Source organism: Eptatretus burgeri, chromosome 6 (assembly GCF_056783735.1).
Source record: "Eptatretus burgeri isolate ZD-2024b chromosome 6, Ebu_testis_v1, whole genome shotgun sequence".
NCBI classification, from domain to species: Eukaryota; Metazoa; Chordata; class Myxini; order Myxiniformes; family Myxinidae; genus Eptatretus; species Eptatretus burgeri.
In genome coordinates this window covers 110,050,863-110,077,009 of record NC_140966.1, presented here as the reverse complement: position 1 = coordinate 110,077,009, position 26,147 = coordinate 110,050,863, and the positions used below count along the sequence as shown (strand labels likewise).

At 44.0% G+C, this 26,147-nt stretch overlaps 1 protein-coding gene across 4 annotated transcripts in view; it reads left to right on the top strand.

Moving 5' to 3' along the window:
• The window catches only part of LOC147025595 (uncharacterized), a 53,804-nt gene extending 28,281 nt beyond the window's left edge, over window positions 1–25,523 (top strand). For 3 of the 4 annotated variants that reach the window (XM_085886720.1, XM_085886717.1, XM_085886719.1), the window contains 12 exons: window positions 917–1,077; window positions 1,218–1,391; window positions 11,910–12,016; window positions 16,073–16,171; window positions 17,251–17,324; window positions 17,537–17,619; window positions 18,109–18,238; window positions 19,046–19,110; window positions 21,651–21,741; window positions 22,057–23,690; window positions 24,443–24,504; window positions 24,737–25,523. In XM_085886720.1, the coding sequence (XP_085742846.1) occupies window positions 917–1,077; window positions 1,218–1,391; window positions 11,910–12,016; window positions 16,073–16,171; window positions 17,251–17,324; window positions 17,537–17,619; window positions 18,109–18,238; window positions 19,046–19,110; window positions 21,651–21,741; window positions 22,057–23,690; window positions 24,443–24,504; window positions 24,737–24,785 (2,729 nt within the window). In that variant the 3' untranslated portion in view covers window positions 24,786–25,523. The remainder of the gene's footprint in view (window positions 1–916; window positions 1,078–1,217; window positions 1,392–11,909; window positions 12,017–16,072; window positions 16,172–17,250; window positions 17,325–17,536; window positions 17,620–18,108; window positions 18,239–19,045; window positions 19,111–21,650; window positions 21,742–22,056; window positions 23,691–24,442; window positions 24,505–24,736) is intronic. The other variant, XM_085886718.1, reaches the window with a different exon arrangement.
• Window positions 25,524–26,147: the final 624 nt, after the last annotated feature.

Here is a 26,147-nt window from a genome sequence, read left to right as displayed (position 1 = left end):
CGTTGTGAAGAGGTTTGTGCAGCCAGAGGTATTACAGTGGATTATGAGCAGTTATTGTGGACTTTGGACAGTGAGGAATGGAGTTCTTTACATGAAAAACCAGAATGGCTCTCGGTAGAGTGCATACCTCTTCCAGGCTGAACAGTTTATGTTTTTTATCCCACTGATAGGCTGAATTTTGATCTGGACCTGAACCAAAATCAAATTGGTTTGTTCTTGTCACTTCACTAACTCATCCACATAATTTTGTCATAACTCGTTCACAACTTTTTGAAACCTCATGCTATACTGTATATCGTTTTGGCCCCATCTCTCATTAATGAAGAATCACTTATAAAATTCAAACAATTATTGGATCTGGATCCGGATTCGGATCTTCACCAAAGTCAAATAAATCAAATAAACACACCCAACCTGTCCACTGAGTTTCATCCGAAAATCCAGCTACAACTTTTTGAGATATTGTGCTGTCTATCGTTTTTGGCCCCATCTCTCAATGGTGAACAATCACTTAAAAATTCTAGTATCCAGATATGAATTCGGATCTTCACCAAAATCTGATCAATTCGTCCTTGTCACACGCCCAACCTGCCCACCAACTTTTGTCCGAATCTGTCAACTTTTTGAGATATCCAGTGCACAGACAGACAGGGATGAAAGCTTAACATCCGTCCATGTTCAGTGGTGGAAGTAACATCACCACCACCAACATCTGGTAGGGGGCTGCCAAAACGGTCAATACATATATAGCCAGGGAAAGAAACAGGAATGGCAGGTATCATGTGAGAGAAAGGTTTCCATTAAACATATTATCAATGTCCAGAAATGTAGCAATAACATGAATGAAGAGAAATTGATGAACTTGAAAAATGATAACTCTCCTGTTGTACTTCTTCCCCACCTGTGCTTTTCTTAGAGATGCTAGGGCAGGTGGACAGGCGTTTTTTCAACACTAATGTGGGAGGCAAGAGGCTGGCCTTTGGTACCGGGTGTGGCGGTGGTGGACACTTGGAGGTGAGACTCTCAGCATATCAACAGCAGCTAAAAGAGAACCTGAGAGTGGACATGGAGAGGCAGGTACGTAGCACACTTGTTGTGGAACAGTGTACCTAACTCTGCATCAAGCCAGGCTGGGTTGATCCACTGCATTTTAAATGGGGTGTGCTTCAATGCTGTTTGTGTGGGACTGTTCAACAAAGAAATATATTTCCTGGTAGGTTCAGGTGGCAAAAGAGGCAGAGGGCGCAAGAGTTCGTGCAGAGGAGAAAGAGCGGGCGAGGAGGGAAAATGAGTGTTTGCGGAGAGAGGCGTCAGCACAACTCATGACACAAATGACCGGTTTGAGGGAAGAGCATCGTAAGGAGATCGAGAAGCTGAAAACGCATCATGAGGTACATGTTTGCAGATTGGGGACTGATGGTGAAAAGTATAATCCATAAGTGTTGGTACGTGCGCGCGCGCACGAACGCACACACACACACACACACACACACACACACACACACACACACACACACACACACACACACACACACACACACACACACACACACTACGAACACCTGGCTTCCGAACATTATACTTATAACTTCGGTCTTTCGAGTTTTTGTTTTTTTAACAAACTGTAATTAACACTAAATGCAGGAAATCGGACTTTGAAAGGTAATTACTCATTCAAACCTCATTCACAGGGGCTTCGCCCCAACACTCTTCTGTCATTTCATACATCATTCTCTCCATGGAGTTCCTTGCCGGCACGAGAGATAACCTTCTCTCCACCGGGTTCCTTGCCAGCACAAGAGATAACCTACTCTCCACCGGGTTCCTTGCCGGCACGAGAGATAACTTTCTCTCCACCGGGTTCCATGCCGGCATGAGAGATAACTTTCTCTCCACCGGGTTCCATGCCGGCATGAGAGATAACTTTCTCTCCACCGGGTTCCATGCCGGCATGAGAGATAACTTTCTCTCCACGGGTTTCCTTGCCGGCACGAGAGATAACTTTCTCTCCACCGGGTTCCTTGCCGGCACGAGAAATAACTTTCTCTCCACCGGGTTCCTTGCCGGCATGAGAGACAGCATGCTCTCCACGGAGTTACTTAACGGCACGATAGACTTTCCGGTACGATTGACGCGAGAGACAGCTCCCTCTCCATGAGGTTCCTTTCTGGTGTGAAAAAAGTGAATATATGAAAATCCTTGAAAAGAAAAGGTGAGAGAGGGGCCTGCATTATATAAGTGAGTTTCTTATCGGCATGAGAGACAGCATTCTCTTTGCGGGGTTTGTTACTGGCACAAGAGACCTGCTTCACCATAACCCCTCTCGCTCGTTATCCCTCACACAACTCATGTTTGATTTGCTGTAATTTAAACAAACTAGTGCATGGCCGTACGTGGAAAAAAAAAATTTTTTCAAACAGCGTGCCAGAAACAAACTTTCAAACCGCGTGCCAGAAACAACAACCACACAGGCCGTTCCTTTGCTCTCGCATGCCCGTACGTGCGACCACACAGGCCGTTCCTTCGCTCTTGCGTGCCCGTATGTGCGTGGCCATACGTGCGTGGCTGTACGTGAAAAAAAAAAACTTTCAAACCACGTGCCAGAAACAACAATCACACAAGCCGTTCCTTCGCTCTCGCGTGCCCGTACCTGCGTGGCCGTACGTCGAAAAAAAATTATCAAACTGCGTGCCAGAAACAACAACCACACAGGCTGTTCCTTCGCTCTCGCGTGCCCGTACGTGCGTGGCCGTACGTGCAAAAAAACAACAAAAATAACCTTTAAAACCACGTGCCAGAAACAACAACTACACGGGCCGTTCCTTCGCTCTCACGTGCCCGTACGTGCGACCACACAGGCTGTTCATTCGCTCTCACATGCCTGTACGTGCGTGGCCGTACGTGCAAAAAAACTTTAAAAAAACTTTCAAACCGCGTGCCAGAAACAACAACCACACAGGCTGTTCCTTCGTTCAAAAAAAAAAACTTTCAAACCACGCGCCAGAAACAAAAACCACACAGGCCGTTCCTTCGCTCTCGTAAACGACGACTGGATTGGGGCATTATGTTTATCTATAAATGCGCTTAAGAAATCGAGAAATTATTAGAATACAGTAAGTCATCACTATCCGGAAGTCCATACGTTGTAACCCATAATGGGGAACGTGCTCTAACTTGGCCATAACTTGGGAACCACTTGTCCGATTAATTTCAAACCTTTTGAAAGGCAAACAAACAGAGATTGCTGGAATTATAGATAGATATAAGATAGATACTGTGGGTGCAAAATGCGGCACCCTTTCCCCATCGGCCACACCACGTAGCAACGTGTCCTGTCATTTGTTTGGTAAATAAATGGCCATGACTTTGGAACCACTTGTCCGATTAATATCAAACCTTGAAAAGACACTTACTCAGGTCCCCAGCAATATATCTGGCAAGTTTCAATTATATTGGACCAGTGATTGTCGAGAAACAGCGGACACACACACACACACACACACACACACACACACACACACACACACACACACACACACACACACACACACGTTTCCATCCACGATGGAGAAATTTCATTTTATTTATTTTATGCTCACCTGGAACGTAGTTCCTGGGAGCTTATGGGATGGCTCATGGTCTGCCCGTCTGTCCATCCACAAACACTTGTAACTTCTTCTCTGAAGCTACACACACAATTTCAATGAAATGTGAACGCAACCTTCATCACTTGGTATGTAACAAAGTTTGTTCATGGCATTAAAAAAAAAAATCCATGGGTATTTACTTTCTTCTTCGTTAAATATTTTGTGGGTCATCCACGCCTTCCAGTGGTTCCCTGGTTTTCTTATCCAGCCGCTACCAGCTGAGCGCCCTGAGGTATTGCCCTTATTTTTGTTACTTCTCCAACCCGCCTTTCGATGCTACTTTGCATAGAAACACTGTAGCCAGAATATATTTCAGTTCGAACAATGTTCAGCACTTGGACAACCTGTTTGAAGGTTTTGGCCGATGGAGTGGATCAGTGTCATTCAAACGTTATGAAATAAAGTTTTGCCGTTTACCTCTGGTCAGTTAACCAAGAAGGAGAGAGAGAGAGAGAGAGAGAGAGAGAGAGAGAGAGAGAGAGGTATAGAGAGAGATATAGAGAGAGAGAGAGAGATAGAGAGAGATATATATATATATATATATATATATATATATATATATATATATATATATATATGACTTATGACACATTAAAATCTTGGAATTCAGTTTATATTGTAGTCTCCTTTTGGTACAAGCAGTTTGATTGCATAAGCACATTCTGCTGGACCATATTGTCAACAAAGTGAGAGATTTTTCACTCCACAAGTTTTATCAAAATAACAAAAGCAAGATGCCCCCTCATGAGCTTGCACGAGTGAAACGAAAAGTGGGGTTAAGCAATCGGTCCTGTACCTTTGTACGTACGGGCTTGTCTGCATTTTGTTATTCTATTTTCTCTGGAACCGCTTGTCGGATTGACACAATTTTCACCATAGGTGCGACTACTCATGTAGAATGTTGTAATGATAATTTTGACATCACAGGGCAAGTTGTGTGGCAGTCATGTTGTATAACAGTAGAAATGTTGGACTTCTGTATCTCTGAAACGCTCCATAGAAAAAAAATTGAAACTTGGTGCATGTCAAGTACTTCTCATGTGCCTGGTGTTGGCTTAATGGTTCGGGCGGCAGGCTTGGGATCCTAGGGTCTTGAGTTCAAATCCTGCTTGCTGTTGAATTAATACCAGGTGGGGTTGACTCAGCCTGTCATCCTTCTGAAATTGGCAAAATGAGTACCAGCTTGCTGGGATGATTGAGCCATTGGAGTATCCTGTGTCAGAGTGGTGACCCATCCAGGATTGTGCCAAACAGCCCAGGAGACCTGCTTCAGTCGCAATTATGCTCTGTACAGAGTATGGTCCCAATGGATGGATGGAAGTACTCCTCATGGGGAATAAGTGTGATTATTTTTATGATGTCATAAGTGCCTTTGTTATGACGTTATAATTGCATGCAGAGTATGAAATTTGAAACAGAGTATGGAATAATTGCATACTACATCCGATCAGTATGAAAATTTTTGATGGTCATCTTGGGATAAATTGGTCCACAGAAAAAAAAAATTGATGACGTCATCAGTCATGTGGGTTCAGCAGCCATATATATATATATATATGTATGTATGTATGTATGTATATATATATATATATATATATATATATATATATATATATATATATATATATATATATATATATATGAGCCTGGTGTTGGCGCAGTGGTTAGGGCAGCGGCTTGGGATCCAAAAGGTCCTGAGTTCAAGCCCCGTTGGGTCACTGAATTAATACACCAGGGGATTGACTCAGCCTGTCATCCTTCCGAGGTCGGCGAAATGAGTACCAGTATACTGGGCCGGTGTATACCCTGGTTAAAATAGGTGTACCATATCCCTGTGTCGTAAGAGGCGACCAGGGTTGCGTCAGGAAGGGCATCCGGCGTAAAACATGTGCCAAATCACTATGCGGATCATTCGGATGATCCGCTGTGGCGACCCCCAACGGGAGCAGCCGAAAGAAGAAGAAGAAGAAGAAGAAGAAGAAGAAGATGATATATATATATATATATATATATATATATATATATATATATATATATATATATATATATATATATATATATAACAGTACGACAGAACGTTAATATGGATGCAAACACGACATAATATTGACCGAAGCTTTTCGTGCTGCACTGCTCAGGGTAAAAAAATATTAGCAAGTGAAGAAGGAAGTGAAGGCGTGTGCTTTATACGCAGGTCTCAATCAGGTAGACACTGATTGGTTCAGCCATAATGACGTTACTGTTAATTCAAACGCCCATTGGTCGGCTCATCATCTTCACCTCGAGCTCCCATTGGCTGAGCAGAGTTCGTCGATGATTGACGTTTGCAATCACATCCTTGAGAGAGGGGGGAGGGGTTTCCCCAAAGGTCCATTCACCATTTGTTACCGTACTTCCCTTGATCTTTCCATGTTGAAAGAGACACAGAGATCGTACAAATTCCTTTTGATGACATAGTATTGGATTGGTGGTCAGGATGAAGGTTGCTTCCAACATACATAAATGAAACGAGCTCCGACCTCGGCTCAATATCCTGAACATATCTGCATTGTACTGGTCTGCACAGATAGGGTTGGCAAACAGGTGCTGTGCAATGGCAGATTAAGCAGGTACAGTGGCCGGTGGTTGCTGGATATTTCTACATGCTCGCACTGGTTGTGTTCTAACCCTCACAATCTTTCTTCGAATCGCCAAGGGGACGTGTTGTTTGATCCTATCAGCCAGTTAGTGTTATGTGGCCCATGTACCGAGCTTCACGTCGGCACTTAAACTCATAAATAGCATTGCTGGTTTGTGAGGTGGGTAGCACATCCTTGTTGACTGACATCAGCAAACGGCGAGAGGTGAAGATTACTCGGGGTTGTACAGCCAGAAACGTGTTGGACACAATACGTTTGATTTGTACTTCAAACCTTCGTGATGATTGCCCTTTCCAGGGCACCCTGATATAGACTGGACATTTGTCCGGACCAATCTTCCGATCTCTTGCCGTGTTTAGAAACTTGTGTATTGTTACGAATTTTGCCCGCCCAGCGTGCGATCGGCCACGTAACTCGAATCGCGACACGTCGCCCACCGTAATGGACAATTCGGTCGTGACCCTCCTGGAACTACCGCCAAGAAGCTAGCCACGGGTGGGGGTTAAAGCTCACCACAACCCAGTCCGCATTCGACCCGTGCGAAATAGGGTGAATCGCCGAATGTCGATATACCTAAGTACCCGCGCGGGTAGTGTACAGAGGAGTTGTACCATGCCGCAGGTCGACTCCGGACACGAACCGCTTAAGCGGCTCGTTCCGTGCTGCAGGGATAACCGAGCGGAATTATCGTTGACCCCGACGTTTCGTGATTATTTATTGGGTGTCTACACCCACAACCAATCCCTTACGTGATGCAAGATGGAACTTTCAAACAAAGGAAAGGACGCAACGAAACGGGAAACAGTTCAACAAGCAAACACTTTATTCCACACACACACAAGGCACGTATTTACAGCCATACAAAAATGCACATATAGCAGTCAAATCAAGAACAATACGCAGAGTTAAAACCGAATACAGCAATGTACAAGCACTTATACGGGTTTACTTAATAGACTGGCGCCACACACACACATTTACACCAAAAGCAAAGAAAATACAAGCCACCCTCACAGGCAAGGAGGCAGACAGGTCCGTGGACCAAATGAACGTGGAACCTGGGTGATCGGCCAGGTCCACGAGACCGAAGGGGTCTTAACCGCACCCTCGTGGCGCGATGGCGGGCTAGCTGCAATGTCCGCGTAACCCGCCTGACTCCGTGCCCCTGGTATGGTCGGTGAGCTCCTTTGGCGTGCGTTGCGCAGGCACGTATTGGTCGGCACCACAGTTGGGGCGGGGAGCGGACGGGGTTACCGGCGCTATCTCAACGCGGATGAGGGAAATTGTTGATGCTCGGGGTGGGAAGAGGGGAATGGCAGACGCTCCATCCCGCTAGCGGGGTCTCGGGACCGCACCGACTCCGGCGAACTCTCGCCCGTGAGTCCTCTTCTGCGTCCCTGCTCCACTCCGCGACTCCTCCCTTGACCTCCACTCCGAGCTCCGTCCCCTTCGCCGTCCGATCCCCGCAAACACACGACTCAGACTCCACGACTTCCGACTAGCGCCACTATCTGTGCCACTTTCTGCACCACTTTCTGCACACATGTCGACCTCCGTCTTCACTCGACGAGCGCCACTTTCTGCACCCCCTTTCTGCACCCCCTTTCTGCACACACGAGCTGCGTTATGCTCGCTTCTTTATAGACCGGGGGAGGAGCTTGTATGCAGATTTGCGGATCAAAACGCGCTTGGAGGCGGGGCCACGCCACCCGACGTTCAGCCATTGGTCGGGCAAAAAGGGGCGTGAGCCTCCCCTGATCCGATTTCCTCTCCGAAAAGGAACGCATTCACAGCGGGTTTGGAGGCGGGGCCATGCCAATCGATGCTCAGTCATTGGATGGAAGAAAAGGGGCGTGAAGCCTTCCTGATCCGCTTCTCCTCTCCCGAAAGGCATCCATTTGGACTCGCGGCTGGACGCGTTCGGCAACAATTACCGAACGGGCCCTGGACAGCACGACGTTCGGTGTTGACAGGTGGTGTGGTTGTTGGTTGTGGAAGGAGAAAGGCGAAGGTGGTTGGGGGGTTTGCTGTGGTGGTTTGGTTGTTGGCGGGTGTCGTTTGTGAATGGCGGGTGAAGCGATGTTTGCGGGATGGAGTTGTGGAGGTAAAGAGGCGAAGGTGGTGGTGTTTGAGTTGTTGGCGGCTTAATGGTCCAAAATAACGATGGAGAAAGAAAAAATGGCTAACTCAAAGCGTCGCAGCCCGGATGAATCACAGATATTCCTTCGAAACAACAGGTGTGGACTAACTACACATGAACTTATCGATATATTTAACCTGAGGACCTTTCTGGTGTATTGCAAATTTCCACAGCCGCAACAGTATGTATCTCTTAACTATATGCTCAGGATAACCATTTTCACCGAGTATATTCATGATTTTGTCAATTTCAGCAGGAAGATTACAAGGTGAACAAATCCTCTGCTCTGTTAACCAGGATATTGATCAAGGCGATTTTGTATCTCGTGGAGCTGTAGGAGTCCCACTGAGTATACTGCCCTGTGAAAGTCGCTTCCGGTAGCGGATGTTGTGAAACCAAGGTTGGATCTATCAACCAACACGTCCAAAAACGGTAACGTGTTTGACGATTCCAGCTCCGTGGTAAACTTCAGCGCTGGATGTAGAGTGTTGAGCCATGCCTGGAAATTGTCACATGCCGTCCGAGACTCAGACAAAGCAAAAATGTCATCAACATACCGATAGTATACGATGGGGGAATCGACCCCTTGCCGACCAGTCAGTTTCTGCATTTCATGATAGCCTACAAGGATATTTGCAAGAGCTGGGCCTAATGGAGAACCCATGGCCACACCGTCCGTTTGAACATACATCATGTTGTTAAAACTGAATTCCACCTCCCTTGTTAATGTGTTCATTAATTCCACGAAGACGTGTTCCGAGATCATCGGTTGTTCCAGATCGGTGTGATACAGCAAATGTGCGCATATCTCAATCGTCTCCGTCAATGGGACATTCATGAACAAGCTTTTAATATCAAAGGATGCATCATGATGTGCTCACTTGTCGGTGTTTTTGCTCTAATTGATTCTGCAAATGTGAAGGAATCCTGAACCAAGAAATGAGAAAGTGAATCCAATACTGGTTGCAGTACCTCTCCCAACCACTTGGCAAGTTCATGTTGTGCTGATCGCACCATGGACAGTATTGGGTCGTTGAGGGATATTCTCCTTGTGAATCTTCGGAAGACCGTACATTCTTGGACGTTGGGCTCCAACAGGTTTAATTCTGTCGTACACCTCCTTTGATAGTTCTCCACGTTTGAGAAGCTGCAACTGTCATTTGACGATCTGACCTTCCACCTGAGGCATGCGATCATGTTCCGTTCCACCTCCCAGATATTTAAATTTGGTTTAGTCTTTCAGGATGTCCATCATCTTGTCGATGTAATCAAGCTTATTCATGATTACCACTCTGGTGCCTTTATCCGGGTTTGCAGATGTGAATGGCAGCATTCCTCCTCAATCCTTGTATTACCAAGAAAACATCACATTGCATGTGAAAATCCACGACGTTATTCGGGATTCCACAGTACGCATGCGCGAGGTCTGATAGTCCAGCCCTCAGCGCTTGGTCTGCTTCGTTTGACACAGCCTGATGTGTTGATAGTTGAGCATACAGGAGTTCAAACTCGGCAAAAATGTCTTCCCTCTTGATATTCTGGTTGGGAATGCCGAAGTTAAAACCGTGCGCCAACGCGAACCTTACACCAACGCCAAAGTCATTACGGCTGAACCAATTGGCGTCTGCCTTATTGAGACCTGCGTATAAAGCATACGCCTTCACTTCTATTCCTTCTTCACTTGCTGCGATTTTTTTACCTGAGTGCAGCATGAAAAGCTTCGGTTACGATTATGTCATGTTTGTTTGTTTGTATATATATATATATATATATATATATATATATATATATATATATATATATATATATATATATATATATATATATATATATATATATATTTGAAGCCTTCAAAAACCTCCGAAACGGCTGAACAGATCGAGGATAAAATTTACAGGTATGATTGCTTATCCATGAGGAACAAAAAGTTCCACATCTTTGACTTCCTCGGCCACATGGTTTGGCAGCCATATTGGATTTACCTGAAAACCTTTAAATATCCTCTCCAGAACGGTTGGACAAATCGAGGGAAAACTTCACACGCGTTTCCCAAACCATGGGGATACCAGGGTGTTCATGAATAATTGATGGGTCACATGGTTTGGCAGCTGTATTGGATTGAAGGAAAATGTTTTTAAAATTCTCTCGTGAACCGCTGCATCATTCAACATGAAACTTCAAAATTATGATCTCGAAGTGATGGGGAATATACTTTTTTAAATTTCAACCTGATTGGACACATGGTCTGGCAGGCAGAATTATTTAATTTTTTGAATCTGCATTATTTTTGTTGTTGTTTTTTGAAACGGGCTCACTTGCCTGCACTTGGATGGGTTTGAGGGTAGAGAAGTAGCAGTTGAAATCCGAGGCCTATGCAGGTTCTTCATGGTGACTTAATCTTCGCTTTTTGCTTGTTCGGTTTCCTTCCGATGACACCAATGCAGAACCTATTTTATTTGGTGTTCCATTTGATTTAAATTTAATGTTTTTTTTCAAATTAAAAATTTGCTGCCAGTAAGGTTGGCTCACATCAAGTCCTTCTCAAGACTGCATGGGATTCCATGAATATTCCATGAATACCATCTAGTTTGTCACATGTATTCACTATCTTTACTGTTATGCAATGTGCATTGGTTATTGTGCTCCGTTTCTTTACCGTTATACACTCGATGTGCAAAACATTATGAATACCTTCTCTTTCCATGAAATAGACTGATCAGGTGAGTCCAGGTGAAAGCTACATGATCCCTTATGCATTGCACCTGTTAAATCCGAAGCCTAAAGCAGTGTTAGGCAATTGGTTCACTTCTCTGTCTGTCTGTCTATCTGTCTACAAATGTCATTTTATGATTGAGTAACAACTTCATTTCATTTGATGTGATACTTTGAACGTGAATAGAAAGACAAGTTTGCCGTTTAGCTGTACTTTGGCTCAGAATTCCTCCCGATCCCACATGCGCACAGAGGAGTGAGATTAAAAAAAATAAATTTACTCTGTCTGCCTGCCTGGCAGTTAAACAAGATTGAAAATCGTTTCAAACAGGAAATTACTGTTTTTGAGGATGTTATAAAGGACACAAACAACAGACACGAAGAACTAATGTAATGTGTTAAATAAGGTGGTGTAAAAGACGCTGCGTTAACGGTGGTAAACTTCCGAATTTTTTTTAATTTCAATTTAATTGTATACTTTAACACTGGAGAACACAAATTACTTTTTTGGCACTTTCAAACACCTCCCATTCAGCAGTACTTGAACAAAATATTACGGCATTTCACGTCATCACGACCAATCAAATTTGACGTTAGCAGACCCCGCTCATGTCCTTGTCTGTCAAGGCTGCGTGGTATAGTGTTCTATGAACTCGTTATTTTCTGTTCTGAAAAGTGAAAATGATGTTATTGTTTGTAAAACCACAATTTGGATATGAATATCTTTACAAATTTATGAACTGTTTCTAAATAGATATCTTGTGTGATTAGGATGCAGAACGGGTTCTGCATACCCAGCGACATGACCTCCTGCAACAGATGGACAGCATCTTGAAACAGCAACAGGATCTCACTTCAAGACGTCTCTCCTGGGAGAAGTACCTTTCTTTATTTATTCCAAAAATAAACAAATGAGTGATTTACAGGATAGCCTTGAGATATGCACATTCACCTCGACGCTCTCGAGCCTGGGATCAAATCCCAACCCAGCTATAAACTGCCATCCCGGTGTTTCACAGGCAGGGTGATATATCAATGTGTGTGCCATCTCCCGGATGGATGTTAAACGGGCATCCTATCTGCCAGCATTCGTTGGTGGACGCGAAAAGTCCCACAGTGTCCTTCACGAAGAGTCAGCAAGTTGTTGCCGACACCATGAACAAATTACAAATTCCTGCTCTAACCAGCAGAGGGCACTGCATCGGTGGCACAGCAATTCCCTCAACTAATTATGCCACCCCGCAGCATTATGCTGCATGTGAATGAAAAACAGGAAAAGACAAGGTGGCAAAATACACGAGTTATGATCTACCAGTTATCAAAACGGCATAATCAGGCAGCCTCTAACTTTGGCAAAATGTCCTGATTGACAAATTGTAAATGTAATTAGATGTTTAACATGAAAAATAAATTCCAACACACAAATGGACCGTACACACGTTACCCACATGGGTGACCATTTACATGGGGTTATGGCCCCAGTAGAAGCAAAACATTCAATCGGCCAAATAGAACCATCAATACGAATTTCCCAGTTCGACATTAAACCGAATGGTAGGTGTAAAACCTGCACCACAATGGTGGAATGAGAAAACACCTCCAAACGAGGATCTCGTTATTATTATAACTAATGTTGACTATCGAATTACCAGGAGCTGCAATAATATCAATTATTATTATTCAGTAAATGTCACATCAAAGACAAGAGTTAGAAATCGTTCGACGATGGCTCAATGAAATACAAACAGAGATCATGCTCACAGTCGGAAAACGTGGAACGACCTATTTATTACGCACTCTCGATGCAGGGATGGTGCGGAAAAAAAATATCGGTCCCACCCATTAGGTCCAAAACTAAAGTTGGAGTATCTTCTCTAAAAAGTTCCTTAGGCTACATATAAGAGCCTATCTGGTCTGTTCTTCTGATTGTCAAGGCAGGGATCACTTTTCAGTACTCCAGACCATGGCAAAAGTAAAAAACAGAGATCGCTAAAAACCGGGAAATCTTCTTCTCGTTCATTCGTTATCATCATCATCATCATTATCATCATACACATCTTCAGGCATCGTATTTCTGAGCTACACTTTCTCAATGGCAATGACTGGTACCATCCGACAGAGCTTTACTTGGTGTAGCATCGTTTACTATCAAAATTTTAATAGCTTGAAAGGATTCCATGAAAAGTACGCAAAACTACATTCCCTTGTGAAGGAATCAGAGGGGTGGATGGGACGATGACTGTCAATTAGCCTGATGGGGACAGGACTGCAAGACACATTTGCCCAAGGGCCAATCAAACCTTCATTGGTGTGATTAAAGGTGGAATATTATCAGGAAGTCTGTGACAGCAACAACCCACACATATTTCAATAAAGTACCATTTAGAATGTTACATCATCTATAAAGTATGTACAGTACCATTACAATGTGAGCACGTCTATAACGTTTATGCAAGAACATTTGCAATTAGTAGTAGAACATTGATATATATTTCGAAAAAAAATAAAGAAACAAGTTATAAAAACATTTAAAATGAGAAGGGTACTCGGTCGAGCGCATACCTCCGCCCCATAATGCCTGCTCCATGAGAACATATCGAGCCCACGACATGTTTGAGATATTGTGCTACATATCGTTTTTGGCCCTATCTCTCAATGGTGAAGAATCACTTTTAAAATTCTAGTAGTCAGATCCGGGTCCAGATCTTCACCAAAATCTAATCAGTATGTCCTTGTCACACACCGAACCTGTCCACAAAATTTCATCCATATCCATCCACAACTTTTTGAGATATCGTTCACACAAACAAACGCAGACAGACAGAAAGGGGTGAAAACATAACCTCCTTCACCTTCGGTGGCGGAGGTAAAAACACAAAAGGAGGTGTCGGGATGTTACTCCAAACAGTATGTCAACAATGTAGGGATGGTCACAAGAAATGATCATGTAAAACCATCCCAACCCTTCTTTGAATAGTGGCCATTCCAGCACGTGTGTGTGTGTGTGTGTGTGTGTGTGTGTGTGTGTGTGTGTGTGTGTGTGTGTGTGTGTGTGTGTGTGTGTGTGTGTGTGTGTGTGTGTGTGTGTGTGTGTGTGTGTGTGTGTGTGTGTGTGTGTGTGTGTGTGTGTGTGTGTGTGATAACTTTGTCTTTTCTCGGGCCAACCATGAATCAACGAAAGATGTAGGGTTGGTTTCACATGATCATTTATTGTGACCATCTTCATACCTACCTTTTTTGACATCGAAAAGGACCATCCTCATACCTGAGTTGACATACTCATACCAACCTTGTTTACATACTTTTTGGAGGAACATCCCAACATCCTTTTTCATTAAAAAAAAATGTTTTTATGACTTGTACTAAATACCTTCTGTTTATCCTTAATAGCAATCCTTACCTGCCTGTTTAATCACCCTGTTCTCTTTCTACCTCAGCCTCTGGATTTGCACCACATTGGGAGACTTATCCTGTGCATTCCACCTCATTGGGATACTTATCCTGTGCATTACACCTCATTGGGATACTTACCCTGTACATTACACCTCATTGGGATACTTACCCTGTACATTACACCTCATTGGGATACTTACCCTGTACATTACACCTCATTGGGATACTTATCCTGTGCATTACACCTCATTGGGATACTTTCCCTGTACATTACACCTCGTTGGGATACTTTCCCTGTACATTACACCTCGTTGAGATACTTACCCTGTACATTACACCTCGTTGGGATACTTATCCTGTACATTCCACCTCGTTGAGATACTTACCCTGTACATTACACCTCGTTGGGATACTTATCCTGTACATTCCACCTCGTTGGGATACTTACCCTGTACATTACACCTCGTTGGGATACTTTCCCTGTACATTACACCTCGTTGGGATACTTTCCCTGTACATTACACCTCGTTGAGATACTTACCCTGTACATTACACCTCGTTGGGATACTTACCCTGTACATTACACCTCGTTGGGATACTTACCCTGTACATTACACATTTGCTTCTTGAAGGTTTCCCATTTCTCTGATGCTACCTCAGTTTGTTCCTCCGATACCAGTTTAGTAATTTGAAATCCCTGATAATCAATACCAGTTACACCCTTAACACAGGCTTTTCTGAATTCATCATCAACTTATTTTATGCTCTTCCCTCACAACTCCCACCCAATAAAAGCATCCGACAAGCATTACGATTCTGACATCTCAATCCACACTGAATCCCCTTCATCAAATACCTCCTTCATATCACCTTATTTCTCAATACTATATTCTCTTTTACCCAGATTGCTCCACATCCTCCCTTTTTATGCATCTGCTGATAGTAGCCAGAGGAATGATGTTTTCAGCCTGTCCATGTGTCTGTGATAAGTTTTCATTACCGCTATCACTTAACAGTTGAAAGGATCCAAGTTAAACTTAGTAAAAGTGTGTATAATGAGGTGAAGATGAACTGATTAGATTTTCTCATTCAGAGAACAAAGGTCATGTCAGGTAAAAATGTTATCGAGGTTGGGGTTTGAACGAAACTAGGTACATGTACCATGACACATATGTACATGTACCATGTACAGATTATATATCGAGGCTTTAAGTCAAAGTTCGAGTGAGCAAAGACTTCATGTGAGCAGAAGCATATCGGTCAACGTCGTGACATTGAATTATGTCGAGTTCTTATTACACCTGGACATCTTGTACTCTTCGAATCCTCTCCTCCATATACCGAGTCTCATTTACTCCAACAAAACTATATTCCGCATGATCCACTTTACCTTCAAGGTGTTCCATCTTATTAATTAAACTGCTGGTGTTAGTGGAGAATGTTTTTAACTTTCCCCTTCTTATTCCTATTTTTTTATTACCTGGATTAACCAATCATGTTATCAGTAGAACTTCCTTCATTTATAGTTGTGGATGTTACAGGAAGCAGAGGGAACAGTCGGAATCAATTTTCCAACGAGAACTACGGCTGGATGTACGTGAACGAGAGTACGACCATCGCCTTCAGACCGACCTGCAACGGTGAGTCAGAGAGTATCGTGAACGAGTCAAAAGGTCATCCAGTTTTACCAGTTCAGGACATGCATCAATCATGTTTCAATGATTGGGAAACAGTTGTTTTGTATTTGTCACTTTCTTTTTATTTTTCAATTTGGTGACTGGCGAAGGGTCAAATATGATGGCCAAACAACCGATAGGTGATGTAAGGCTTTGTTGTTTTTTGTAACCCAATTTTGTTGGCAGAAATGTTGATTGCACAAAGCAAAACGAGAAAGAGCAGAGATTGCAGACCCTCGCCAGGACTTGTTTTGTGTGGCAAATAAATGGAAGGATGTACTAAATGAAAGGTCTTTGATTGCAAATGAAAGGTCCAAATGGTCCAGTTGTACATGTGTAAAGGTCAAAGGTCTGAAAAATTGGAAAGGGTCGAAATGGTCTAAATACTCTAAAGGGTCTTTAAAGGGTGTAATTTATGGAATAAAGGGTCAGTATTGTTTGAAGGGGTGTAAAAGGGTCTTAAAAGGTCAAAGAGGTCTACAGGCTATTAAAAGGTCTGAGAGGTGTGAAGGTCTAAAGGATAGAATAGCATCAAAGGGTCTTTGGGGTTGCAAAGGGTGTAATGGGGTCGATGGGGCCTTAGAGACTCTTTGGGGTCTAAAGGGTTAAAGAGGATCTAAAGGGTTTTAAAGTTCCAATGGTTTAAAAGGGTGAAACAGGGTCTATCGTGGAAAAGGGGTCTACAGAGTCTTGGGGATTTAAAAGTTTTTCAGGATCTAAAGGGTCTTAGGAATCTCAAATATTCTCAGGGTTCTCAAGCCTCTGCAGGTATTTTAGGGGTCTTCAAGGCTCTTTTGGGGTCGTAAGAGTTTTAGTGGCCTTAAGAGTCTTCGTCGTTGTAAAGGGTCTTTGGAGTCTTCCTGGGTCTTAAAGGGTCTAATGTAATTAATGCACATACGTTCTGTGTGGACAGACAGACAGACAGACACAGACAAACAAACAAACCTTTCCAAATGCAATACCCTCTCCTTTGGTAAAGGTAATAAGCCTCATGACAGTGGTGCAGTACATTTAACACGTGTTCCTTTCTTGTACTTCATCAGGATACGCTCGATTGTGCAAGAAGAACTGCAACAAAGATTGCAGGATGCGGATGAAGCTGAAAAACGAAACAAAAGTTTAATTCAAATATCTATACACATCTCCTCACTATGTCCTCATTACAAACCAGTCTTATTAATGAAATTAAGAGCAACACCTACCACTCTCAACTCAACCTGTTCATCCTCATTTGCACCTTCTTCATCCCATTATTCCTCATACAGATCCTCCATCTTCCCTTGTGAATTTCTCTGTTCTTCTTCTTGTAATCTTTCCTATTTGTTTCAGGGGAAGGAGAACGACTTTTTGGTGTGGAACAGAGTTTGCAGTCGGAACTCGATACTGCCAAACAATGTGTCACATCCCTGCAGGTAAGCAATCACAGACTGAATACAGGGCTTTTCGGTCAATGTGGGAACATGATAACTTATAACACCAGCACAGAGCAGATTTGAAAATGATGCTCACACACAGATTCATTCTCTCTCTCTCTCTCTCTCTCTCTCTCTCTCTCTCTCTCTCTCTCTCTCTCTCTCTCTCTCTCTCTGACTCTGACTCTGACTCTGACTCTGACTCTCTGACTCTCTGACTCTCTGACTCTCTGACTCTCTGACTCTCTGACTCTCTGACTCTCTGACTCTCTGACTCTCTGACTCTCTCTCTCTCTGACTCTCTCTCTCTCTGACTCTCTCTCTCTCTCACTCTCTCTCTCTCTCTCTCTCTCTCTCTCTCTCTCTCTCTCTCTCTCTCTCTCTCTCTCTCTCTCTCTCTCTCTCTCTCTCTCACTCTCTCTCTCTCTCTCTCTGACTCTCCCCCTCTCCTCCTCTCACTCTCCCCCTCTCCTCCTCTCACTCTCCAAGGAAGAACTGGTTGTATCTCAAGCACAAGTGAGCAATGAAGCAGAACAGTGTGATCGGCTCCAGAAGGAGTTATTGGCAGCTGAGGAAAAACTGAGACGAACAAATGAAGAAACAACACAGCTTTCTACAGGTCAAAATGGTCCACCACCCTGGCTCCTGGGGGCATGCACACCACCGCCCTGGCACCTGGGGGCACGCACGCCACCACCCTGGCTCCTGGGGGCGCGCACGCCACCACCCTGGCTCCTGGGGGCGCGCACGCCACCACCCTGGCTCCTGGGAGCACGCACGCCACCACCCTGGCTCCTGGGGGCGCGCACGCCACCACCCTGGCTCCTGGGGGCACGCACGCCACCACCCTGGCTCCTGGTGGCGCGCACGCCACCACCCTGGCTCCTGGGGGCGCGCACGCCACCACCCAGGCTCCTGGGGGCGCGCACGCCACCTCCCTGGCCCCTGGGGTGGTGCACGCCACCGCCCTGGCCCCTGGGGGCGTGCACGCCACCGCCCTGGCCCCTGGGGGCGTGCATGCCACCGCCCTGGCCCCTGGGGGCGTGCATGCCACCGCCCTGGCCCCTGGGAGCGTGCATGCCACCGCCCTGGCCCTTGGGGGCGTGCATGCCACCGCCCTGGCCCCTGGGGGCGTGTATGCCACCGCCCTGGCCCCTGGGGGCGTGTATGCCACCACCCTGGCCCCTAGAGGCTCGCATGTTCCCCCCCCCCCACCCTTCCCTCACCTCTTGTTATTAGGCATACACCATTTCAGGGTGTAACCTTGCCACTTGTTTTAAGAAACATGAAGGAGGATCATTCAGAATGAGATCAGGAAGGGGTTGAGAAGGGGTGGGGGTTTGAAGGGAGGAATAAAGGGAATGTTTTGAGACATATTTGGGGTTTAAGACTTCAAATGGTTATTCCAATTTGTGTTTTTGTGCAGAGTGTGGCCAACTGCAGGACGAGTTAAGAGTTCAGTTGGATATGAACCGGAAGTTACAGTTACAGGTACGCTAATGATGATTTATTTTTCATCCAGAAGGTTTTTTATCAGCATATTAGGGTTTATCATTGCATTGCAACAATGCCAACCTATTCTTATAATTTAGATATACAGTACTGTATTGTGAGTTTTACATGTGCTTAACTACCTGATAGTTATCTGGCACACACGAAGCGAATAGCGGGGTTCAGCAATCGGTTCACTTTTGTCTGTCTGTCAACATCAGTTCATCATTGAAGGAACAACTTATTTCATTGAATGTTATACATTGAACATGAATCGGAATGTAGCTTAGCAGTACAGTACTTTGGCTCTGATTCTGTCCCTATCGCGCATGTTCAGAGAGGGGAGTGAGGTTTTTGGGTTTTTTTTTTTTACTCTGTCTGGCAGTCATAAAAAATTATAAATCATTCCACATACTGTTTTAAACGTAGTTATAAAGGGCACAACAGGAACGAAAAACTCATGTGACGTGTTAAATAAGCTGGTGTATAAGACACTGCATCAACGGTGGTCAACTTCCGGAATTTTTTTCATACGACCTCTCGTGTTTATTAGCCCATCCCCCATGCAGCGGAACACAGGGTTTTGCAATCACTTCTGTATTTCTGTCTGTCTGTTTGTCCAGGCCATAACTTTTTTTTACCATTTGAGCTTTTGACATCAAATTTTCAACACGCAATGTTATGAGAAAATGGAGAAGACAAATTAATAATTTTGTTAAAATAATTTTCATAATTATTTGCTCACCTGGAACATAATTCCGGGGGGCTTATGGGATCGTGCGTTGTCCGTCCTTCCTTCTGTCCACAAATACTTGCAACTTCTCAGAAACTACACATAAGATTTCAATGAAATTTGACCACAACCTTCATCACCCGTGATGGCATAAAAAAAAAGCGGTCTGAAGGTGTCAACAGAAGGAGTTTATGGGGTGTTGGGGGGGGGAGTGGGTTTCCTCCCAAAAGAGGTATTTGCTTTCTCCTCAGAAACTAAACACACAATTCCAAAACTTGACCTTCATCACCCGTGATGTACCAAGGTTTGTTCATGGCGTTAAAAAAACAACAAAAAAAAACATCCATCGCTATTTACTTTCTTCTCCATTACATATTTTGTGGGTCATCCATGCCTACCAATGGTTCCCTGGTTATCTTAACCAGCCGCGACCAGGTGAACGCCCATGGGTATTGCCCCTATGTTTTTCATTTGACCCTTTTTAGGCCTTTTTTTTTAAGCTCTATTTTTTTCCCCTGAGCAACCACTGGTCCGATTGACACAATTTTCAGTGTCAGAGTAACCCCCCCCCCCATGGATAATATTTTAATGATAATTGTGACATCATAGGTCACGTGATATGGCAGCCATCTTGAATTAAACAAAAAAATTAAAACATCTGAAACCGCTGATCGGAAAAATTTGAAACTTGGCACATCTCATTGTATTCCCAAAGGGGAATAACGGATTGTAAGGATGACACCATTGGTGAAGTGGGAGACCAGCCATAAATGTTTTAATCAGAAATTTCCAATTTTTTTTTTTAGCTGTCATTCTCAAGTTTAATTTGAGTACAAAGCGGATGCGGATGGGATTTGCATTTTCAGATGCTTTCTAGTTTTATTTCAATTGAATTATATACTTAACACTGCGTGGGGTAAAGTGTTCGATGAACTCTCTAGTTGTTACTGAATTTCTTGATAAAAACAATGGCAGGTTGTCGCCATATTTCTGATTGTGGTCTCGGTGCTTAGCATTGTGTTTCTCGACGAATGATCTGGCTGGTGGGTGTTATGGTTCAGAACGAACAGTGTGGATGATTGGCACCATTTCTGGATGAATGATCTTGGTGGTGAGTGTTGTGGTTCAGGACAAGCAGTGTGGATGATTGGCACCTTTTCTGGATGAATGATCTGGGTGGTGAGTGTTGTGGCTCAGGATGAGCAGTGTGGATGATTGGCACATTTTATGGATGAACGATATGGGTGGTGTGTTGTGGTTCAGGATGAGCAATGTGGATGATTGGCATTGTTTCTGGGCGAATGATCTGGTTAGTGGGTGTTGTGGTTCAGGATGAGCGGTGTGGATGATTCGCACCTTTTCTGGATGAATGATCTCAGTGGTGAGTGTTGTGGTTCAGGATGAGCATTGTGGATGACTGGCACCTTTTCTGGATGAATAATCTGGGTGGTGAGTGTTGTGGTTCAGGATGAGCAGTGTGGATGATTGGCACCTTTTCTGGATGAATGATCTGGATGGTGGGTGTTGTGGTTCAGGATGAGCAGTGTGGATGATTGGCACCTTTTCTGGATGAATGATCTGGGTGGTGAGTGTTGTGGTTCAGGATGAGCAGTGTGGATGATTGGCACCGTTTCTGGATGAATGATCTGGATGGTGGGTGTTGTGGTTCAGGATGAGCAGTGTGGCTGATTGGCACCGTTTCTGGATGAATGATCTGGGTTGTGGGTGTTGTGGTTCAGGATGAGCAGTGTGGATGATTGGTACCGTTTCTGGATGAATGATCTGGGTGGTGGGTGTTGTGGTTTAGGACGAGCGGTGTGGGCAGTTGCAAAAAATGTTTGACCTGCGTGAGTCACAAATTTGTGACCTGAACCTCCAACTGAAAACAGCCAGACATGGTAAGTATTCAATCATTTTGTAGAACTGGGTAAATTTGTGAGGTGAAAAAGCAAAAGGTCCAAATGTTAGCATTGATTTGAACCACAGCTTCAGATAGGAGCATGAAATGGGGAAACCTATCGTCTGTGCACCAGTGATTGTGTTTTAGGATGAGCAGTGTTGACTTGTCTTTGGCCTATTAAGGTCCTTGTCATCCATGAAAAAGTACACTGTCTCATGTCTTTATCTTTGTCTATGAGCTTCTCTTTGACCTTTAAATCGTTGTGAAGGAATTGTGGGAAAACATTTGATCAATTTTGTGCTCCTTTCCCTAGCCTTGGAATGTGAGATTTCTTCAAACCATCTGAAGGGCACAAACTCTGCACATATCCTGACACATGCTGAGCCTCAATTCAAGCTCCCAAAGTCTTCCTTTAATTTTCCTTCACATTCTTCTTTCATGACTGATCAAGTCCTTGCAACAAATGATGAAGAGGTTAGAAGGGAAGATTGCTTTGCAAGTAAAAAGTTGCAGAGGACAGATGGGTCAGGCATGGATGGGGTGATGAGTCGGAGGAGGGGAAGTGTAAAAAATCCAGAGGTTGAACCTGCATTCTTTCCCCTACCTGAGTTCTTGGAAGCAACTTGGTCACGAGTTCGAGCTCTGGAGACCGAAGCAGAGGTACTGAACAAGCAAAGACTGCTGGTTAAAGACTGGAGCCACCATATTAACTTAAATTGGAAGCAAAGGGACAAACTTCAAGAGTTGAGAAAATCAAATGACCCACCAAAGCACTTGGAAGGACCAAGTGACCATGATTGGGAGAAACCTGTCGATGAAGAAGAGGAAAGATTTATGTCACAGGACTCATGCAAGGAGAGAACAGGAGAACGTACCTGGGAATCCCATGATAACCAGAAGAGAGTTGGGCAACCAAAATGGGATGTCTGGAAGCAAACTCAAGATCAGTATTTTAATTGGCACAAAGACCAAGATGGAGATAAATTATTACACTGTGAAAGGCACGAAGATGTAGGAAGAGGCACTCACAAAAAACACCAAAGCAAGGAAATTGCAGCAATGTGCCAAATGAGAGAGAGAAATGAAAAGTGGGATCATAAATGGATCGTGAGTTCTGGAGCACAATATGAAGGATGTGAATATGTATGTGACAATGGCGCAGGATATAAAAACGGAGGAAGTGAAATGAAGCAACATTTGAATACACCATGGGAAGGCTTGCAAGACGATGGGGATGTGAACAGACGACAAAAATCAAAGAAAGCTGAAGAGGTAAATGAAAATGGACAGAGATTTGATTCTGCAGTTAGGACGAGGGAATGGAGATGGACAGAGATGGAAGATGTTAAAGAAATGAAGGAGGATGAGAGAAGGAAAGCAAACAAGAATATTTTGGAGGAAACACAAGTGGGAATGGAGAGGGAGAAATTGGAAGAGATGAACGTCCGGGCAATTATAAAGGAAGTGGATGATAAAGACAAGGAAAACAAGAATGTGGAAGAGGAACATGTAAAAAATTATAGAAATGAGGCCAAAGAGGAGGAGGAGGAGGACGTGAAAGATATGGAAAAGGATATGGAGAAAGATAGAAAAGTGGAAGAAGAATTAGATGACAGGGCAGAGGTGGAAAAAACCATGGTAAATGGCTTGGAGATTGGAGAGATAGATGAAAAGAGAGAGAAGATGGAAGATGAGGATGGTAGAAATGAGATCATGGAGGACGAGGTGGAGGAGGACATGGATGAGGAGGAAAATGAGATGTTTGAAGACAGGGAGAATGCAATAAAGGAAGTAATGATAAACAATGAAAAGACAATTCTCGAACCTGACAAAGAAATGGTGGTGGTGGTGAATGCAGAAGAAAGAGGACATAGTGTTATGGTTGAGGTGCAGCAGTCACTGCATAACGATCTACAAACAGAACTGGGGAAAACATTGGATAAAGAGGTACGTATTAACCACTTCAATCTCATAGTCTTCATGTTCGTCATTCACTCAGATTTTACTTGCATACATGGGTGGTGAGCAGAGAATAGAAGACGCACGGGTGGCGAGCAGAGAGTAGACGATGCATAGATGGCAAGCAGAGAGCGAGCGTGCGTACACAAAGATGGCATACAGAGGGCACGCATGGCAAGCAGAGGATGTGCACACTCGGTTTGCGAGCAGAGGGCAGGTGTGGGTGGTGGGGAGAGGGCGCGTACGCGCCGGTGGCGGGCAGAGGTTGCACACACATACGCTGGTGGCACCCGTGCACGTACGTGCACGGGTGGCAAACAGAGGGCAGAAGATGCACATGCAGGTGGCGAGCAGAGGGTAGAAGATGCATGCGTAGGTGGCAAGCAGAGGGCACGTGCATGTAGGTGGCGAGCAGAGGGCATGGCCAGTGGGGGGGGGGCATGAGTCGGGTGGAGGGTGTGCACGTGCAGCCAGTGGAGTGTGGGTGTGTGGGTGGCTGGCAGAGGACAGGCACTTTGTGCGGCAGCTGGTGTAGTGTCTTCCGTGCCATTCGCAACCTCTGCTAACATTTCCATTTGTGTTTGAGATGTGAATGAAGAAGCACAAGTGTCAGGTTGATGAGAGTCGTTTGAACTTTGATTTTTTGGTTTTGAATATTTCATATTTTGTTTGAATGTGGCACGGTAGGGTTTCCACAATATCACGGCCCAACACATCCTCTTTGCCACATTGTTCTGCAGGGTGGCATTCCTGATGATGCTCAAACAGCTGATGATCTTGAGGAAGGGTTTCTTTCAGAAAGGTGACATTTCGAAAACGTTTATTTTGTACTGTGCAGATTAGCTTCCAGAAATTCCACCATTTTATTTAGAGTTTGTTCACATTCATCTTCATCGTTACAAAAGGTACTCGTTGGGTTTTTGCTCCTCAGGAGGAATTTCCCATTGCATTGTCACCGTTAGTCATGTTATGTCGGTTTGTCCACAAGACTCATACTTATAATACATGCATCCCTTTTGTGTCCGTGTGCGCAGCTTCAGCAGAGGCTCTGCTTCTCTCCCACAAGATGACGACTTTTGGTAGTTCCAGCAGTGTTGTCCAATCAATTACCGAAAATGTTTTAAACCCTTTTTACTGAAGGAAGGAGAGAGAAGCGTGAAATATGGGTTTGTAGTTCATAGTGAAATAACCTATCTAGTTTAACCTGTCATCAGGTGTTTTCATGTCCAAGGAATCTTGGAGATGAAGACACAGTAGTCGAGTGTGAATGGTTCATAAAACGGAGACTAAACTTGCAACACGAATGAACCATCTGTACAACTTTGATTTCCAAATAATTTGCATGCAGATAAGGCGAGCTTAGCTCCTTCAAGGAAAAATGGTTCTTCATTATTTTCAGTACATCTGTTGTAAATTTAACATTGTGTCATTGCCATCCTTAAAGTCCGACATCTTATGTTGGTGTACATGCTTTTGTTACTTGTTTTGGGTTGAGGTAGTCCTCATGCTTGACACACTTCCTCCCTTGCTTTCCATCCCCATTGCTCCCTACCTGACTACATCCCCAAACCATTTCGTTACACCTTGTGAGCATATTTTCTGTTCAATGTTGTTTTCAAAGTTCTTATTCCATACTTCCATGTTCTTGGTTCCTGCGACAGGTAGTCTTGTTTGTTCTCTCCCATCTCCATTTCAAACTACCTTTTTTGCTCACCTTCCTTTATTTAAGCCCTTACCTCAACACCTCATCATCCTCCTCCTCCTCCTTCCCCCAACTGAACTCACAAAAAATTAATAAAAACGATTCCTCTTTCCTCCTGATCTGCTCCTTACCCATTCCATCCCTCATGCATTCTTGTCTGTGTAATTATTTATTTAATTAGACTTGACTGATTCTGCTATTCCTTTCCTATGTTCTTCACCCTGTCTTGCTCTTTCCCATTTCCCTTCCCCCTCCCCGCCCCCAACTCCTTATAAGCCTAAATACAGCGTCGGTTGAGCGTTTTAATTGTCCACTTTATCTCGGTGTCACTTTTGTGTTCACGTGTTGAAATTGAATGACAAAAGTACAGCCCAAACTAGTTCAAAAGATTTTGAGCGAACTAGAACCCACCCCCATTTCTCCTATCCTTCCTACTCTGCCAACCACTCCCCCCCACCCCCAGTCTTTGCACCTCCGTTCCTCACTCATTCTTGAAGTCTTTCATACAAAAATCTTGGCTCGCGTAAGAGTAAGGAGAGAGAGGAGAAACCAGAGTGGTGGCAAAGCCACGCAATGCTCGCCTGTTTATACATTTATCGTTTTTAAAAGACTCGTCTAATAATTAATATTTTTTATAAAGCATTGCAGTGAAGTCTGATCCAAATAATTTTAAAGCAATATATGTATTTGTATATTGTAATCAGTAAACAAGAGGTCCACACAAGGAATTCAAAACAGACAGA